Source organism: Puccinia triticina, chromosome 15A, assembly GCF_026914185.1.
Source record: "Puccinia triticina chromosome 15A, complete sequence".
In the NCBI taxonomy this organism is placed as follows: domain Eukaryota; kingdom Fungi; phylum Basidiomycota; class Pucciniomycetes; order Pucciniales; family Pucciniaceae; genus Puccinia; species Puccinia triticina.
This window is the reverse complement of record NC_070572.1, coordinates 4515064-4533541: the sequence shown is the minus strand read 5'-3', so window position 1 is coordinate 4533541 and position 18478 is coordinate 4515064. Positions and strand designations below refer to the sequence as shown.

At 47.1% G+C, this 18478-nt stretch overlaps 4 protein-coding genes across 4 annotated transcripts; 3 read left to right on the top strand and 1 right to left on the bottom strand.

The window, feature by feature from the left end:
- Positions 1 to 1018: 1018 nt before the first annotated feature.
- Positions 1019 to 3772, bottom strand: PtA15_15A456 (uncharacterized protein; the record flags this gene model as incomplete). The annotated part of the gene is made up of 7 exons (XM_053163662.1): positions 1019 to 2027; positions 2111 to 2333; positions 2410 to 2758; positions 2982 to 3041; positions 3117 to 3275; positions 3346 to 3591; positions 3689 to 3772. 7 exons carry the CDS (start codon positions 3770 to 3772, stop codon positions 1019 to 1021), a joined length of 2130 nt encoding a protein of 709 aa, XP_053027615.1.
- Positions 3773 to 6849: 3077 nt separating this feature from the next.
- Positions 6850 to 8995, top strand: PtA15_15A455 (uncharacterized protein; the record flags this gene model as incomplete). Its single annotated transcript, XM_053163661.1, has 6 exons — positions 6850 to 7372; positions 7438 to 7510; positions 7573 to 7658; positions 7729 to 8290; positions 8377 to 8540; positions 8607 to 8995. The coding sequence occupies 6 exons, from the start codon at positions 6850 to 6852 to the stop codon at positions 8993 to 8995; spliced, it is 1797 nt and encodes a 598-aa protein (XP_053027614.1).
- Positions 8996 to 9872: 877 nt separating this feature from the next.
- PtA15_15A454 (uncharacterized protein) lies at positions 9873 to 11409 on the top strand (the record flags this gene model as incomplete). Its single annotated transcript, XM_053163660.1, has 4 exons — positions 9873 to 10327; positions 10392 to 10479; positions 10534 to 10585; positions 10709 to 11409. The coding sequence occupies 4 exons, from the start codon at positions 9873 to 9875 to the stop codon at positions 11407 to 11409; spliced, it is 1296 nt and encodes a 431-aa protein (XP_053027613.1).
- A 5486-nt stretch (positions 11410 to 16895) lies between these two features.
- Positions 16896 to 17447, top strand: PtA15_15A453 (uncharacterized protein; the record flags this gene model as incomplete). Its single annotated transcript, XM_053163659.1, has 1 exon — positions 16896 to 17447. The coding sequence occupies one exon, from the start codon at positions 16896 to 16898 to the stop codon at positions 17445 to 17447; it is 552 nt and encodes a 183-aa protein (XP_053027612.1).
- Between the last annotated feature and the right edge of the window lie 1031 nt (positions 17448 to 18478).

Sequence of the window (18478 nt, the reverse complement as noted above, 5' to 3'; positions counted from 1 at the left end):
CTAGACAAGTCTCACTCTAGAAATGAAATTAAGTTTTCTCTATTTAGGGTGTGCAATGTTCACAGTTAGGATGCTACAAATGCTTGAATCAAGCTTTGATAAACTCACTTTGTAGGCAAAGCTGAATTTCAAATTTTCAATCACCTGCAAATTGAGGTTATGAAAGTGTAATTTATGCATTTATGCAGAAAGAAAATTTAAAAAGGTATACAGGACATGTATAGAGATCTCAAAAAAGCCAAGGAAACACACACACACACACATAATGAATTATAAGCACTAGATCAGAAGGAAGAGACATATATGTATAGAAAAAAAATATTCAAGAAGCTAGATAAATTACCCTTTATAATCACTGAATCAACTCAACTACTCATATAAATATATAACCAAATTAAAGATGTTGATACTAAAAGTACAAAAAAAAGATATCACACAAACACTCAAGCAAAAAAATCAACAGATACAAAGCATACAGAAGAAACACGCACATCAAAATCTGATGATGAAGACAAGTCAAAAGGGGTGAATAGAATGTGAAGATTTATGTTGTAATTTTTGTATGTGTTTGTATGTATATGTATTTTGACTTGGAATAGTTGGAAGTATGGGACGACGATGTGATGATATGATATGATGATGATGATATGATGAAGAAAGGCTCTTTAGTTCTTTTCTGTCAGGACTTGATATTCATCCTTTGACTGCTTCAATAAAAAAACTTAGACTTTGCACATGTCGGGAGAAGAAGAAACGTTTGGACTGTGGTGTATGTATAAGAAGACAGCGAGTCGATGCGAGTTCGGGTCGAGTCTGTTTCTTTTTTTTCTTCGTCCTTTGCGTTGATGGGGGTCTTGTTTTCTCAGGTGTTGAAGGTTTTATAATGTCTTGAATGTTATATATATATATATATCAAATTTATCCAAAAGCTTCCAGATTGGTGGATGACTCGAAATGATATCTTGACAATGATTGAAGGCTATATGTAAAACAAAAAGAAGTCATAGGAAGGGGAATACTAGATAGCAAGATCGGTATGGCTCAAACTAGACCGCCTTCTCCGAACGCTCCTCTGATCTTCATCCAAGCCGAGTGAAGCGCCGACGTTCCTACGATCGAGAGGGTTGAGGTTATTCGGAGCACCATTGAGATGCTTATGGTCACGGAGATGATGGTGGCTAGTTCCGTTGCGGACCTCGGTAACTCTCAGGTTCAGGAGCTCGTCCTTGTGCACGTTCGACGGCCCAGTGGCCGTGCATCCTCTCTTCTTAACTCCGGCGATCCGCTGGGGTAATCGACTTGGCGAGGTCGGAGTGTTGGCACTGTTAGCTTGGTTTGCACTATTCGAGCTTGCCGCCGAGACCGCTCTTGTGCCCACGCCACGCAGGTTATATCGTGTCGGGATAGCGGAAGATTTCGGGTCGCCAGCCTTGGTCGAAGTGCCTTCAAATAGCGTTCCCAGGTCCTTGACAGCCTTGCTTCGGCGGACGAGTCCAGGAACTGGCGCAGTAGTTCTCGGTCGATGATCTGACATAGCAGAAGCTGGACGTGGTCGAGTTTTGGCAGTAGGGGCTGGATTGCTCGTTTTGACAGGCGAGCCAGGTGCTAATTTGTGGGCGAGTACTTGCCGAGTGACCGGCCGGTTTGGCATAACTGGTGGTTCTTCCTCCCCCTCACCATCGCTTGTTTGCTCCTGAGCTTCCTCCTGCTCGATCAGACTCTTTCCAGTCTGTTTGCCTTCAGGTGCTGCAACCATATGACGCGTCTTGGCCCCCGGCGTTTTTCGAGGTTGACCAGGTACGACACTTGTGGGCATTGCCGTTGTCCCGGCTGTCTGGGATTTCGGCGGTGGCGTGGAAGTAGCAGAGGATAGCGCTATGGCCGGTACTAGGCTCTCGGGTGGTGGAGTGATCGGACGCTCAGTCTTGCTGGGACTTATTTGTGTTTGCTGTTCTGCCAGCAATTCGTCTCTTGCTGCCCATTCAACCCACGTCAGCTGGTTCTCGTATAGAAAGTGTTGCTGAGGTCTGGAAATCCATTTGCGAGTCATGAGTAGTCATCCAGGGGCCAGCAAGATCGTAAGAGGGAAAGAACAAGATAAACAACAAACCCAACGCATGTACCAGGTCTCATGATTCTCATGAATCCAATAGCTTCTTCAGCTGTAAATCGATACTTGTAAATGAGATATGCTCCGATCAAGGTCCCAGTTCGTCCGAGGCCAGCTTTACAGTGAACAGCCACGACGCCACCTTCTTCAATAATCCTTTCAGAGATCGTAATGAACTCCCTAACCATCTCCATCGAAGGATTCGTGCCATCATCAAAGTACACTAAGAGACGCGTAGATTGAGTATAAATCAGTCAAGAGGAGACCTAAAGGACGGATGAGACGCGCTTCAGACTGACTTTCTCGATGAGCCATCCCTCTTTTTGTAAACCGAGTTTCATCGTAGAGTTTTTTGTTCAGCCGGATCACCAGTTTGACTCCGACGCGCTCGAACTGATCCAAGATTAATTTAAAAGCTTTCCCGATTCGGCCATTTGCCGATTCGACGGGTGATGCAAAGGCGATGAAGTGGGGAGAGAGCCAATTGTAATCGCCATGTTCAACCTTCTCAAAAGTCTCGTATTCTTTGAGGTCGAATTCTTCTAATTTCAATAGTCTCAGATCAATCGCTTTCTTGACGCCAAACAATACATTTTGTATAGATAGGTTGAAGTCTGCCCTCGAGTAACCCGCGTCCCGAAATGGTTGCTATAGTAAAAAAAAGGTTTCGTGATGGTTTAAACTTGGTAAGTTCAGGATTTTTTTGTCAAGTGAAGTATACGTGTTGCGATCATGGAGGGTGATGAAGGGGATGAGAGGGATGTAGGGATCTGTATCGCGTTGTTTTTGTGAAAGAACTCAAAGCGGAAAAAGATGAAAACAAAACGCGTGGAAAAGATGAAGAGACGACAAATGTTTCAACGAGACTTACGACTTCTAGATGAGAGATTGGGTGCAAGGCATCGGCCACGCTCCATCTAAGCACAATCATCTAATTTGAACCACCAAAGTAGGCCGAACGATGAGTATGATGTGATTGCACCACTTGAAACAGCAGAGGACTCACGCAATATAGTGCCATGAGTAGAGCGGCGTTTGCCTTCTTATCGGGGTCATCTGATGAATATAATATAATCCGGCGATCTGACATAGACGAGTCTTCCAGCAACTCGTGTAGATGTAAACAGAACCTGTAGAGACAAGCACAATTCAAGGGACCGGTGTCCTAGAGTGGAAGGGGGGGAGGCACGATCAGAGACGAGAAGTTTTCCAAGTCGAGCTGGATGTGTAATTACTTGATAGAAGCTGAGATAAATAAGCAGACTGTCGATCGTGAACCAATAGACGGGTTGTAGGTTTGACTGAATGATTCCATGGGTCGAGTTCAGGGTAAGCGGATCGGGGATAGGATTAGGGAAGCAGGTGAGTCCCAGACGAGGCCCGAATTGGGATATGGCTGAGGAAGGCGACCTGATGGGTGAGGAGCTGCCCGAGGCGACCGGTTGGATGGGCAGGTTGGATCTTTTGGTTGAGACGTCGGCCTAGAGAGCGGGGATGTTGGTGAGTGGGTGGGGGTGTGTGATGGTGGAGGGAGAATACATATGTTGGATGTCAGAGAGCGAGAGTGATGAGACAGACCATGAGACAGTCAGCCTGTTGCGGGTTGCTTGGAATATTTTGGGTTTGAGTTTGGGGTGGAGGTGATGAAGGCTGATGATCCATTCTGTTTGGTTGCTGATATGTGTGTATCGGTGCTGTTGTGTGTATCGCCAGTGCGGGGTGGATATGTGTCTGGCAGTTCCCAGTCGGAGTAGTTGCGGTTGATGTTGTGGTTGCCTCGGACTCCGACCCGAGCCTGACTCCTCTTCACCCCTGTCCAGTCTACCCCCGGGGGATTCAGTCGATGGCTCCCGAGCTTTGCCCCCGCGTTGGTTTCGGCCCTTATCTCGAGTTTCATCAAGGTTTCTGCCCGACTTTATGTAATCCGACCAGCGCGGATGTCTGGGCCTACCCAGGGACGACGTGACACTGACGGAGGGATGACGATTACAGAGCATGTGTATGTCGCGGTACAACCTCACAACACGAGCCCCTTGAAATCAAATTCAGCAGTCCTCATGATCTGTTCAAAAGTGTTCATGAATCAACCCATAGATCTTGCCAAACAGCAGACACAAAGGTCATATTTTCAAAACTGTTCTTTATTTTTTCAGCAGCACCAGAGGGCATGGCTCTGCCACTTCCCCCAGTGAGCCCAGACCGCTCAGCCTGACAGTGGAAAGTCTATCCCAAAGTGAATATTGAAACAAATCTTTTGTAGTTTCTATGACTCCCCAGAGAAAATAAGGCCACTTGGAAAGGCAGGATGCAGCAAACCGTGCAGGTCTTGGTCAATATACATACTTATTTTTTAGACATCAGATACGCTTGACTGGAAGACTTCCCGTTGTCATTTAGAGAGTTCTAGATGCCCCTCTAAATCCTAAATTAAGACACCTATCAAAAATTCAACCAGTGCACATGAAATTAATGAACTGTAGGGTTAGGAAAACATTCCCCTTTTTGTCAAAAATTAAGAATTTGGGTGTGTAAATTGAGATCTGGGAGGCTCCCAGACTTGACGGGAAGTCCTCCACTGGAAAGAAGGCTTGCATGATGGCCAAGATTGCTGGGGAGGTAGGAATGATGATTGAGTCTAAAAGAATCACGGCCTCACTGTCAAAAATCTGTCTCAGTAGTGGGAGAAACATTCATGATCACATTTCATTCAAGTGCAGGTAATCTTCCCCCGCTATCTGCAAAATGGGGCTCATGTTGTCCTACAAAAACTGAGGATGTAGAGGATGAGTATAAAGAGAGAAATAGTGAAGATACACGAAAATGCCAATCTGTAAAATATCATAATCTATCAAGCCAACAAGACATCTTTAATTAATATCTTTTGATTTTGACTAGTTCTTGAATAAACCGGAGAAGAAGCATCACTTGGACTATGGCGAGAGCCCAACAGAAGAAAAGAAGAAAGCAGAGTTGAGGATCATGACGAGCAAGACCTATAAGGCTATCGACGGGTTCGCGGCCTCTGATGCTAACATTTTCTTCCGACGTATGTTCTTTCGTTTCTGCTAAAGGGGTCGATTTCCCTTTCCTAGGGTTTTTTATGGGGCCTGTCAAATTTGGATCCCATGTAACTGATTTTTTCTCTGAACTTGAAGGATGTATCTTCCTCAAGGTCAAATCCCCTAGAGTTCCATCTGCAAGAGTCATGGTTTGTGGATCAACTTCCTCCTCCTAATTGCACCCAAACAGTTCAACCAACATCAGTCGCATTCACCGATCTCCTTATGTAACCAGAAAATTTCTAACTATTTATGTATGAGTCTCACAACTGACGCTTTTGGTAAGATCATCTAAACCAGTTAGGGGTGACTTAGAGGGTCCGGGAGCGGGAACTTCCTCGAGAAGCTTTTGATCGGTTGGACCCACTGAGGATGCTACCTTCCGCAATCCGCCTTCCTCTGCAACTTCTTTCGGCCCCTCCAAGTGTTCCATCGCGAAGCATCTTCCAAGAAGCTACCCAAGAAGAACTCCTAGTCAGTAATTAGAGAAACCAGCATAGAAAACGAATAAGCATGAATCCAAACAGGGCTCAACAACAAGGGCCAGCAGCAACCGGTAGAGCATAGTGAAGAGGCTAGGGGATGGCTGCGAAGTAGAAGACTGGGATTGCGATGATTTATAATATTCAAGCCAGATCAAGCTGGATGATTCGAAAAACTGCAGGTGCTGTTTCTCTATTTCAAGAAACGCAGATCATGAGTGAGAACAGATCAGACAGAAACAAATTAGCCCTCACACTCGCTGTTTATAGGCCATCAAACCGTCAAAACTGGTGTTTTTGTATCTCTTTATTCGCAAATATGCTGCATGTTTCGTCGGCCCCCAACTTCAAGCTTGTGCTGTTGAGGCGCACATCTCATCGATCTGAGTGCGGGCCTTTTGTTACGCTTGTTCCGCTGCTATAAATAATTCCGCCGGCGCAGCTTTCTGTGCAGTGCTTGGACTTGAAGTGAAACAAGTGTATGACATGGTTACTGCGACTAATACGCAGCTTTCTGTGCAGTGCTTGGACTTGAAGTGAAACAAGTGTATGACATGGTTACTGCGACTAATACGCAGCTTTCTGTGCAGTGCTTGGACTTGAAGTGAAACAAGTGTATGACATGGTTACTGCGACTAATACGCAGCTTTCTGTGCAGTGCTTGGACTTGAAGTGAAACAAGTGTATGACATGGTTACTGCGACTAATACGCACGGCAGTTAATCAAGTGGAGACCGCGAAGGCAAGTGCTACATATCCCCCTTCGGCTTTACCCTCCCGCGGTTTCTCCTCACACAAGTAGTCGCTCTGTGATTGGAGGGGGGCTTCCTAGGCGCCCGGTCAGCCCCCTCCCCGGCCTGAGTAAACCAGGGGAATTGCCTTTTTCAATCCAAGATTGTTTATCCTGGTAGATGGCACGACGTTTGTCAAGACTGGACTGTTGAGCTGATGGGTTGGGATACATATTTAGATTATTTATCTTTGTTTCAAGGGGCGGCGGATTGTTCTCCCATGAGTGAAAGGAGCGTCCGCTGTTCCTGATCAGGCCAGCTGATCATGCACATGCCCACTCTGCCCCGATCCGGCATACAAATATCCGCCATAAATATCCCCCCCCCTCCCCATCGCCCATCCCCCCATCTTCTGCCCTCCAACCACCCTCCTTTCCGACTTCCGACTTCCGACTTCCGATACCACGATGGACGACTCCACCCTCATTCAGAACCTGCTGCCCTCACACTTCGGCTCGACCGGCAACGTCACCCTGCTCTCCACCCCGCGCGGCGGGCCCCTGCCCAAACACACCCCGCAGCGCAAACTCAGGCTGTTCGCACTCCAGCTCGGCTCACACATCGTCTCCAACGCCATCCTCGTCCTCATCGTCATCTACGCCCTCCTCAAAAGACTCGCCACCAAGCTCTTCAACGCCCTCGCCAGCCTCCTCAACTCGCTCTGCTCACCCAACCATTACCAGCAGAAAAAACACCACCAGCGCTCCCGCAAGCTCTCCCGCTCATGGGACCGTCCAGAGAAATTCAAGAACGAGAAGATCACCAAGGACTTCCACTACTACGCCCAGCAGGCCGGCTTCGAGATCGTCGAGCAGACCGTCGAAACCCTCGACGGCTACTTCCTCCAGGTCTGGAAGATCGTCAAGCCCGGCCAGGAACGCTTCACCCTCAAGGACGGCCTGGGCGGCTATCCGGTCCTCATCCAACACGGTTCGAACACATCACTCCCCCCATCACTCACCCACTCAACCTAACACCCATTTCTTCCTCTACAGGTCTCTTCCAAAGCTCGGGAAGCTTTATCACCTCAGAGGAACGTTCGCTGGCCTTTTGGCTCGCCGAACATGGGTAAGCTCATCAATCTCCTTCTCCTCCCGTTTTATATTCGTCTGACATCTTGTAATCTTCAGTGGCTACCAAGTCTATCTAGGTAACAACCGAGGCATCTTTAACATGGGGCACCGGACACTGAAACGAAGCGACCCCAAGTTCTGGGGTGAGTCATTCAAAAAACCATCTATCTCGTAATCATCCCATCATCACTGACTCCTCACTATCCCCAATAGATTACAACATCAAGGAACTGGCGTTGTACGATCTGCCGGCCTTGGTCGACCATGTCCTGAAGGACACCGGCCACTCCAAACTAGCCTTCCTAGGACACTCGCAGGGAAATGCCACCATGTTCTGCTCTCTAGCCACGGGGATGATCCCAGAGCTGGGGAGCAAGCTGTCCTGTTTTGTCGCGCTAGCCCCGGCGGTGTATGCAGGGCCACTGACGTCGGGCTTCCCGTTTGGCGCATTGAAATCGATGCGCTGGCGGACGTGGCGCCGGTTCTTTGGGATCCTCGACTTCCTGCCCGTGATGAGCTGGTGTGTCGACTGGCTGCCCTCGTCGATCTTCGGCTTCCTCGGCTACCAGATGTTCGCCTTCCTCTTCTCCTGGACAGACCGCAACTGGCTCCTCCGACGGAAACTCAAGATGTTCAGGTTCACCCCCTCCCCCGTCTCCTCTGCTGGCATCTTCTGGTGGACTGGCTACCAGGGATTCTCGACCCGCGGCTGTGTCCTCGACCCGGAAGTCGAAAGATGGTGGGATGCCAGATTCCCCCCCTTGGCCCTATACCAGTTCGTCTCATCCTCCTCCTCACTCACTTATCTTTCACCCAGACAGACAACATAATACTAATTCCTCCTGTTGCACAAACAAATAGTGGTGGCAAGGACTACCTGGTCTTGACCGATCCCCTTCTCAAACGATTAGAAACACACGAGAAGTCGGTCAACTTGATCCGCAACTTCAAGCTCGAAGAAGGCGAGCATTGCGACACGTTCTGGCACGCCGATGCCGTCGAGCTGTGTTTCCACCTGATCCTTGGTGAGCCCTCTATCCCCCCCTCCCTATATATGTCATAGCTCATCTTGTGGCTGTTTATGTCTCCAGAGGATATCGAGAAGACCCGGGCTCCACAACAAGTGGCTGAGGTAGCGGACGCTTCATCCCCTGGAGAGCCCTCAACAGCGATAGTCGCGGTGCCGAAGAGCGTGCCGGCGAACAACCGGCTGCAACAGATCCTGAGCGAGCCGAGCTCGTGCGATGCCAAGACGCGCGAACAGATCATGAACGGGATCCTGAGCGGACAGATTGCCGAGCTCGGCCATCGCTTCCTCAACCTCCAGCAGCAGGAATCCACCGAGACTCCCCACTCTGCCAGCCCAACTGCCCAACACACTCTTGGCCCCGACAACTTGCTCGTAGTCGATGGGAGCCTGTTCATGGACGACCGCGACCGGTTTCAGGAACCCGTCATGCACCTCGATCGCGACGTGTGACCCCTTCCCCCTCTCTCTGCTTGTCTCATCCTTGTATTACCTACAGTAGCTCCATCTTCGTCGTCGTTTTTTTTTTCTGTACTGTTTTCCAGTTCGGTTTTCTTTCAAAATTTCCTCTTCCTCACAAGATGCCCACCACACAATCCTGTTTTACGTCGCTCGTTCCTTCGTTCCTTTCTCGTCGTCGCCGTAGTTGTTGTCGTCGTCGTTGGCATTGTTTACATCCAATCAATAATACCCACCTGGTTTAATTTTGTCGTTTCTGATCCTTCAATAAACATAATCTTATGTTCCGAACTTCCATCTGTCACCGCTCTCTCCCTACTCGTTATTCTCCCTTTGTTTTTCTTGCTTTGGCTTACAGACGCCCAATTATTATATATTTCCATTCCACCAATGAAAGAAATGAATGTGCACGACTCATCTTGCTTACCAACCTTGATGTCTGGTCTTTTGGACGGCCAGCAGTCCTCCCATCTGTATTTAAATCTGGCTGTGCCCATCTGTCCTATCCAGATCAGCTTAATCCGGCAGGTTGTGACTTGCCAGAGTCTGAAATCATTATGACCGGTCTTGATGTACATACCCACTCCCATGTAATCAAGGGTTCCCCTTCGAATTCGGAAAATCTCTCAAACATGTTTCAGCTTTTTCTGGACAGACATTGAGAAACACTGGGCCCTATGTATCCTACCCAGCCGCGTCTGAATACATGTTCTGAGATTAAGATTTCCTCCGGTCGAATCTTCCTTCGCCCACTTGCTTTCTTCATAAACCGGCTGCTGGTTTCTGCCCATCTTTCCCCTCCGCATTCTACTCGCTCATTTCAACCATCGCACAAACAAACACCCAGCCGTCCCGGTCCGGACACTCAAAAATGACAGCTCAACGGCTCAACAATGATTACCATGTCATTAATCACTCTCATGCCACCTTCCGCCAGATGGTGCTGCTGGGATGCTTGATCCCATTTCTCCTGCTCGAGGTAGTCATGGTGGAAGGAGCGCCACTCCAAGGCGCAGGCGAAATGGCGACTGCCGGACACGGCGCCGCAGATGCAAAGCCAGCTCTAGCCCAAACGAAGAGCTTGGAGAAGGGTCACGGCACAAAAGATACCCAAGCACCCATTGCCTACCCATATCACGCACCGGTTTTACCCAGCACCAGTATATTACCCAACACCCAACATTGTCTACGTCACGGATCCACCCCGAAGGTCTTACCTCCGTCGATTTCTGGATGGGATCAAAGACGCCTACAGATCAGCTGCATATCATGTGGACAGGGCCATATACAGGACCGTAGACTGGGTCCGCAATCTATTTTGCCGAAGTGAGCCTTTTCCTTTACTAGAGTTCCAGATCAGCTTGGGGTCCTACTTCTCCTCCCCCCAAAGACTAAAAGTACTGTTTGTTGTCTTGCACCACCAGACCATTATTGTGAACCAGTCGCGCAACATCATCATTATTACCCTCCGGCTCAATGTAAGTTTGAATTGCTACTATTACATATGTCACCAAGAATTACCCTTGATCGAGTATCGTTCTTTGCCATCAGATTATCATTACTCGCCACCTGCACCTCCTCTGTGTAAGCTTCCGTGAATACTCCTAGCCTTAGGCTAAAATTACAAAATCCATCTACAAATGTCCTGCTACCCGGCATAACAATTTTTTGACCGCTTGCTTTTGCTTGTCTTCTGTGCACAATCAGATCCTTACAAGGAAGAGACCCCTCAAACAGCCTTGGCCACGCCTATCGAGACGAGCCCTCCACTCAACGCAGGGAAGGAGAATGGGGGTTCGAGTCTGGCAGTTGCAAGTTCCGGTGTCGCCCAATCCTCCCCAGAACTCTCCAAACCTTCAGTTCAAGCGACAGGACCGGACATTAAACAGGCCACGGAGGAATTGCGCTTGAAAACTGTCAGGCTGGACATACCAGCACCAGAATGTCACTACGTCCGCGAGATTGACGTCAAGTATCTACCAGGTGGTCGCCAAACTGTTGATTTCATAAAACAGGATCACGGTTTGTTTAGAGCACTTGCCCACATCGCATCACATAATCAATACGATCCCGAAGTGTTCAGGCAAGAATTGATTGATCATATAGCAAGACACCCGAAGCGATTTTCAACATATCTCACTACGGAGGGAGAAAATCACAAGACATTTACAGTTCGAAATCAGCTTTATCGACTTTCAGACGGCCAATCGGTTGATGGTGTCGAATTTGCTGCTTTTTCAGATCTCCACGATATCAATGTTTTTCTTGTATCGAAGATAGGAAACACTGTGCGCGCTCAGGTGCGCAGATCTGTTCGAGCGTATAACGAATATAGAGGAATAATTGTGGAAGACGGGCACTATGAACTGTTTGGCTACAAGGACCCCCCGAGATCAAGTGCCAAATAAGCCGTCGACAGGAACGCCCATTCTGCTTGGCCATCCAACCCCGACAAGAACATATCCCGACATGGACCTCCAAAAAACGCGTCATCCGGTTCATCACCTTCTACACCCTGAATCTTCTTCAATCAAAAGGAAGCACAGCTGTTTCACACTCGACATCCCGAACAATCTGGCCGACCAAAATATGAACACTTGGGACTCAACAGGTTGTTAACTAAAGTGTAAATTAATTCCAGTTTCTCATGCACATTCAGATATGGATTTGCGCACACACGACAGTACGCGTTTCTATTAGATACTTGGCACACTATAGGTTTTATACAGTTTAAAAATAAGAATTAGGCTTTCAGATTCTTTTCTTGGCCAAGATTATTGCTGTCCCCAAGGAACATATCTCTGAGTCTTGAGAGCTATTAGAGAGCATCTTATTCAGGCAAGATAAAAGTCAAAAAGAGAGACCACTACATATAGAAAAAGTTAGGGGCAGGCTAAATGTACTACCAACTTTTACTACATGTACTCCAAAAAATTGGAGTGGACATTAGTCTACTCCAATAATTTTGGAGTGAACATCAGTCCACTTCAAAAACATTGGAGTAGACCAATGTTCACTCCAAAAATGTGGTGAATTTGGAGTAGACCAACGTTAACCCCAAAAATGTGGTAAATTTTGGAGTGGACCATCCGTGCACTCCAAAAATCTGGAGTGCACCATGTGTGCCACTCCAAAAAGGTTGGAGTGCACAACTTATGCACTCCAATGTTGATCCTGTGCATTCCAAAATTTTTTGAGTGCACAACTTTGCATCTCATGAATTTGGAGTTCATCAAATAAGATCCAGAAAAATTTGAAAGTGAATTTCTTTGACAAATCAACTCGGAACTAAAACAAGAAAATAATAATAAAAATCAAATTATTCTGTATGGATAAGGAAACAACACAGAAAAAAAAAGCAAGGGATCAAAAAACTTGCAACCCTGGAAGGTCTTGGAGGCAGGCCTTGTGTTTAGTATAGGAGTGCATTATGTTGCACTCCATTTCCCAGAACAAAAAATAGAAAAAAAAAGTTTAAAAAGGAGTGCACAATAGTGCACTCCAAAAAGTTAGTAGTGCAAGGATTGTGCACTCCAAAAATTGAACATTTTTTGGAGTGGCCGTATGTTTCCTCCACATGGAGTGAACTGTTGTACACTCCAATATTTTTGGAGCACACAATTTTGCACTCCATGTTTGGAGTACATGCAGTAAACTTTGGTAGTTCATTTAGCCTGCCCCAAAAGTTATAGGGTTAGCCCAAATGCACACCAAGTATTCACTGCATGCACTCCATAAAAAGGTGCACAAAGGCTCTTTTTATGCCATGGAGGTTTGGAGTCACCCAACAGGCCCCTCAGACACTATATTGGCGTACGAGGCGTAGTGTACACCAAATTGTAAAGGGCCTCCAGTAATCATGGCTTTGTACCCTCTAAAGGTGATCATTGAGGGCACTTGAAATGGAGCCCCTGAAACCCAAGCATTCCCACAGGTGCACTAAAGACTTTCTGGATGGGGGTCCAAAAACATTTCTTGGTGTGTTGAAATATTATATGGCCAACTTTTTATTTTATTTTTTTAAGTCTAAATTTTCCTTGAGCATTGCACACTATGAGTATCTGACTATGTACATACAATTAGAATAGGTGAATAGAGGATTTAACATAAAGGGTTTGTTAAAATCAGGGGAGTACACGGCAACAGGATGACTTATCAGAGAGGAGACAAGAAAGAAAAGGAAACAGGAAAGGAGAAAAAAGAAAGAAAATATGGTGAACTTGTTGTGGGTGATAATGGCCCAACAATATCCCACACCAAATGTCAGGCTTGATTGTCCTTATCAACATTTCAGGTTTGATTCTCCTTGTTGAAGTTGTAGCCCAGACCCGCTGAAGTTCTGCGGGTTGCGCAGCCCTTATTGAATTCCATGATTGATTGGTGTGGCGCCCAAATCGCCCAAAGCCCAAGCTTAAACGAGCTTAACACAAGTCCCTTCCTGTGCCCGCAGGGTGCAAGCACCGGGAGGGACTTTTGCCTAATGTCCAACATTTGGTCTGAGGCTGCCCAGCCAAACATCTAAAAATTCCTTCTAACCCCCATATCACCATATACCCATTAGATTTCTTCACAGCCTCTGGCACCATTAGAATCAGATTTTCTGTCTACATATTCTGATGTGTTTAACACAACACCTACCCCCATGCCTTGAAAAAAAAAATTGTTGTAAAAGTGTGGCTTGCAAGGCCTTGCAAGGCTGAAACTGTGAGAAAGTGTCTGAACTTGACCTGAAAATGGCCCGGCAGGTCTGTCACATTGCTCAGAAAATGCCCTTACAAGAATGGCTGCTGAGCGGCAAGTCCTTGATGAATTTACTTGAAAAAACATGTACAAGACAGCTGAGATCAAGGGCTAGACATGGTCAACTGGGATTTGGATTATGAGGTGATACCAAGCTGTAGGCGAGTTGTAAACACAAAATCACACATTTTCATTGAAAAAACCCGTCAGCCTCAGGCCAAGTATGGGACATTAGTCCTAACTTAGAGCATCTCCAACGGTCCGGGGGTGGATTATGTAGCTCGCCTTTAGCGGCCTGCGAGCGGATGTCGCGAGGTGTCACTAATGTGTCAGCAGTCTGTATTACGGACTGTTGATTCGGGCGGGGGTGGATCCCACGCTGCCAAGGCCCAAGCTGCCAAAGAAAGCAGCCGAGGGCGGCTTTGATCGACAGCCGCTCATTTTGGCAGCTCTCTCTCAGCAGTTCCGCTGGAGGCCAGCAGCTCTCTCAGCAGCTCCGCTGCGACCTCCGGCCCGCGAAAGTTGGACTCAGGCCGCGCAACAGCGGCTCCGTTGGAGATGCTCAAGCCGAGACGCTTCGCGCCTCCTCGGAGAGGCTTAGTTAAGCTCGGAGCTTAAAAGCCTCTGAGATGGAGGGTGCTTGCACCCGAGCTTAACCAAGCCTCCCAGTGAGTCAGCCCCGCAGGGTCTCTAAGTGCCTCGCACGAAGTGCGACCTCCCCGCCTTGCGCCGCGCCCCCCCGGCAGGCGAGGGACTTGTGCTCAGTTCGGCTCGCACCCCGCCGGCGCGAGCAGGGGAGGGACTTGTGCTAAACATTCAACAAAAGCCTGAATCTCCATGAACGGGAGCCGCTTTAAAACTCAGCCGGGCGCCGTGTGAGTCGGAAGCTCTAACTGCTTGGGCAGTTAAATATCTTGCCGTTCTGATCAAGGCCGCCTTCCACTGCTTGCCTTCATTTCACATCCGCAGACTTCACAACATTTGAAATTTTGCAAGGGAATCCTCAAAAGATACAAATGTTGAGCACTTATAATCTCCAAAGCAAAAACGCGGCGAGTTGAGCGTTATAGAATGCCGAAAATTTAGAAGTTGAATTGATGAATAAAATAGAGTCGCTGAGCAGTTGGAATGGGAGGTAGAAACGTTCATCTCATTTCTGGTCCGCTTCACTTGGGCCGGCAGTAATAGCACCTCAACGGCTTAAATTAGCAACAGCACTGTCTCTCATAGAAAAAAAGGAGGTAAATATGTAAGCGCAGCATCTTGATCTGTTGTTTATTTATGCATTTCATGGGATCTGGGGAGCATTTCTAGCTCATAACTGGATGACTTCCCGTCATCATTTAGAGAGCTCTAGATGCCTCTCTAAATCCTAAATTAAGACACCTATCAAAAATTCAACCAGTGCACATGAAAGTAATGAACTGTAGGGCTAGGAAAACAATTCCCTTTTTGTCAAAAATTAAGAATTTGGTTGTGTAAATTGAGATCTGGGAGGCTCCCAGACTCAACGGGAAGTCCTCCACTCAAGTCTCACACCAACCCCTACTTCTGGCCAAAAAGAAGCAGAAAACTCGGCGCCAGCTTTCACATTCTTCAATCAGCTCGGATCCCTTCCGCGCATATATCTGGCCGCGTCTGAAGCTCCCCTGAAGGATTTTCACTTCGAGCTTCGCCAGCACCATGTTGCGCATCCAGCGGAATAGACTTCCTTGTTGATTATAAAATTCACTCTCACACAGACCTCCTGATCTTTGGTTCCGAAGTCCCACCTCCTAATTATCAGGTTGGGCGTCCAATCGTCCCTTGGGAAGTCTCAGTCAGTCAGTTCATCGATCTTATAAGGCCCAGAGCGTTCATGGGCCCGGTTCAATTTGAATCCTGTGAATAGCGCCGATAAGTACTCCCGGGATTCCAACTTTCCGACTAGAATTTCGGGGTTTCTTCCATGGCGTTGCAACACACAAAGTGGCTTTGCTTGTGATTCTCCTCGGTGGGAATCTCTGCTAAAGGTCGAAGGTAGATTTCTGGCATTCGCCTAAAGGAAGGCTCAGAGATATTCATTCAAGAACAAAGCCTTCTTCGCACCCGCCATTCCGCCACGGAGCCCTTTGGAAGCTTGGATGACTGGGAGCCGCTCTTGAAGCTCGTTGAAAATGCCTCATTCCTGAACACTGCAGGCCGCCTCGAGACTCGGGCTGTCCCTTTCCTCCCGTCGGAGATTCTCACTCCGATCGGCGGTGCCGATTGGACACAGCACGTGAAAGAAAAAAGGGCTGAGGAGGATGATTGATCGGAAGTGCAGTGCGCTCGGACGGGCCATCGATTGAGAAAGATCGGATGCACGCCCAGGTGCTTACTGATCAGGGCGGCAGGGACCGGTCACAAGCTTCTGCAACTATCAGCTCCCAGGCTAATCTCTCTTCTCCACGACCAAATCCAGCCGAATCCTAGTGACGAGAACATGTACCAAATTCACACGGCAACTCGCCCTTCTTCACATTCTAGGTTGTATGTATTTATGTAAATACAAGAAGCTATGCTAACGTATAACCTAGTTTCTCGTCTCCTCCTTTTTTCCCTCTTTGCTTGGCAGCGCCTCCAATTCACGTACGCCATGGCCCATACATGCCCTGTCACTTGCTTTGGTGCACGCGCTTGTCCACAAATATTTTGCTTTCTTCGCTTGCTATATCCCCTCCTCCTCGGCATCCGGGCGTCGCAAACCGCGTTCTTTCCATCACGAATCATTTGCATCGATAAAACGCCTTGTTCCCTTTTCACTTAAACACACACCCATAGCCTAGAACTGTTCTCTTGCAAATCCTCGCGACAAACTAACCTGCAGACTACTGCTGCCCTTGGAAGCAAAGGTAATCACAACCTACTAATATGAGATCGTCAATCACCCAATCTGTTTATGGATTACACTGACACATTCTTCTCTTCATGTTTCTTGAAAACGCTTCTTCGTCAGCTCATTTCACATTGGATTCGCCTCCGTCAGCCGCTGGGAAGCTCCACATATCTCACAATCTACCACCAATTGGCAAAGGATCAGGGCATTAGATCAGCCGGTGATCTCTGAGGAAGATAAAGCGGATTTATCAGATAACTTCGGAAAAACCCCCAAGACAATTGTTAATTATTCGCAATGTGCGGCCCAGGATCGAGTTGTTTGGAGCTCTTGGACAATCAAGTCGACGAATTTCGACCAACCAACACACCCGGGCCTCTGTCGATCGCCTTCTTCTTCTTAGGATTCATCTTGATAAACCAGTCCATTCGACGTTTATTTCCATCCAGAGCTGAGGATCGTAACAACAACAATGGTCTTCCTCGAGAGCCCAAGAGTGACGAACTCGATGCAAAGGAGGAAGAGGATGAAGACGAGCAGGATGGTGCCGCTTCAAAAGACTTGATGAGGATGACGCTCGCCAGAAATGAACATCCCTCCAGCCAACATCCACAAATCACTCACAACCGCTTCGTTGCATCAGAATCGCCTGCCAGATCTTTACTCCCAGACCCTCTCTCGATCTCCTCGCCCCTCATGGCGCCGAACTCAATTGGCCTCCCTAACACATGGGTTGATTCTCACCGAAACATTATCCAACCCATCCACAGCTCGGATTTCACGTCTCAGGCTGCTCAACATTTCGCTGAAATCACCGATAGCTGCAGTGAATCAACCACTTCTGCTTGATCAATAGATGTTTCTGTATAACTCATTCTCTAAAAACCGCTCCATGATTTTTTTTTTTCAGATTTGATTGTACAACACCCACTCTTCTCTCGCTTATCTTTTGTTGTAAATCTATTCATACATTTTCTAGTATATATCTTTTTTTATATCTTCCTGTTCGCCGAGGATTTGTACAATAAACCACGTAATATAAGCACATACATTTTCAAACTTCTATCTATCGTCATTATCTTCCTTGCTTCTTATATTTCCTTTCCAAGTGTTTCTTCAGTAAACATAAGTATTGACAAATGTAGCCAACGTTGCTTGTCTCTTGACTTTTACACGCAACAATCGCTTAGATTTGAACGAGTCATAGTCAATCCATTGCTTGTCGGTGAAAGTTTGTCTGCCAACAAGCAGCCACATCAACAGAGCTGATCAGTTACTGATCTTGAGGCTTTCTTGAAAGGCTTGGAGCTAAATCTGCTCCATGCATCCCAGGAAACTTGCAGACACATATATCTGCTGTATGCATATTACATTGCTTGCCAAAAGGCTTCTCCTCAGAGACCTGCAGTTCAACGGTCCAGTCGCGCAAATGTAGTTCCAATAAGCTTGGCTCGAAGGGTTTTGGCCCTAATTCAAAAAAAAGTACACCGTGGTTTGCTTGATTCAAAATCAGCTTGCTTTTATGCCTTCTCCTTTCGTGAATTATGGATTTGTGTGTAAACATGTAATTATGGTGTTCAAAGTTGGTTTGCATAATTTTATGCATGCATAAATCATAAAATCATAAAATATTTTTTGCAGGGGATATGACTGTCTGATTATGTAATACAAAATTTCCTCACCAAAATATTTTTATGATTTTATGATTTATGCATGCATAAAATTATGCAAACCAACTTTGAACACCATAAATGATGAGGTCATGAGGTTCACTGGTGGAGTCTAATTGGAACACATTAATCCTTATCCTTCCGCTGCAGACTCTTGGCGGGCCTGCATTTAAAATCTTATCTTAAGGGACACTCTTGAGTTATCAGAAG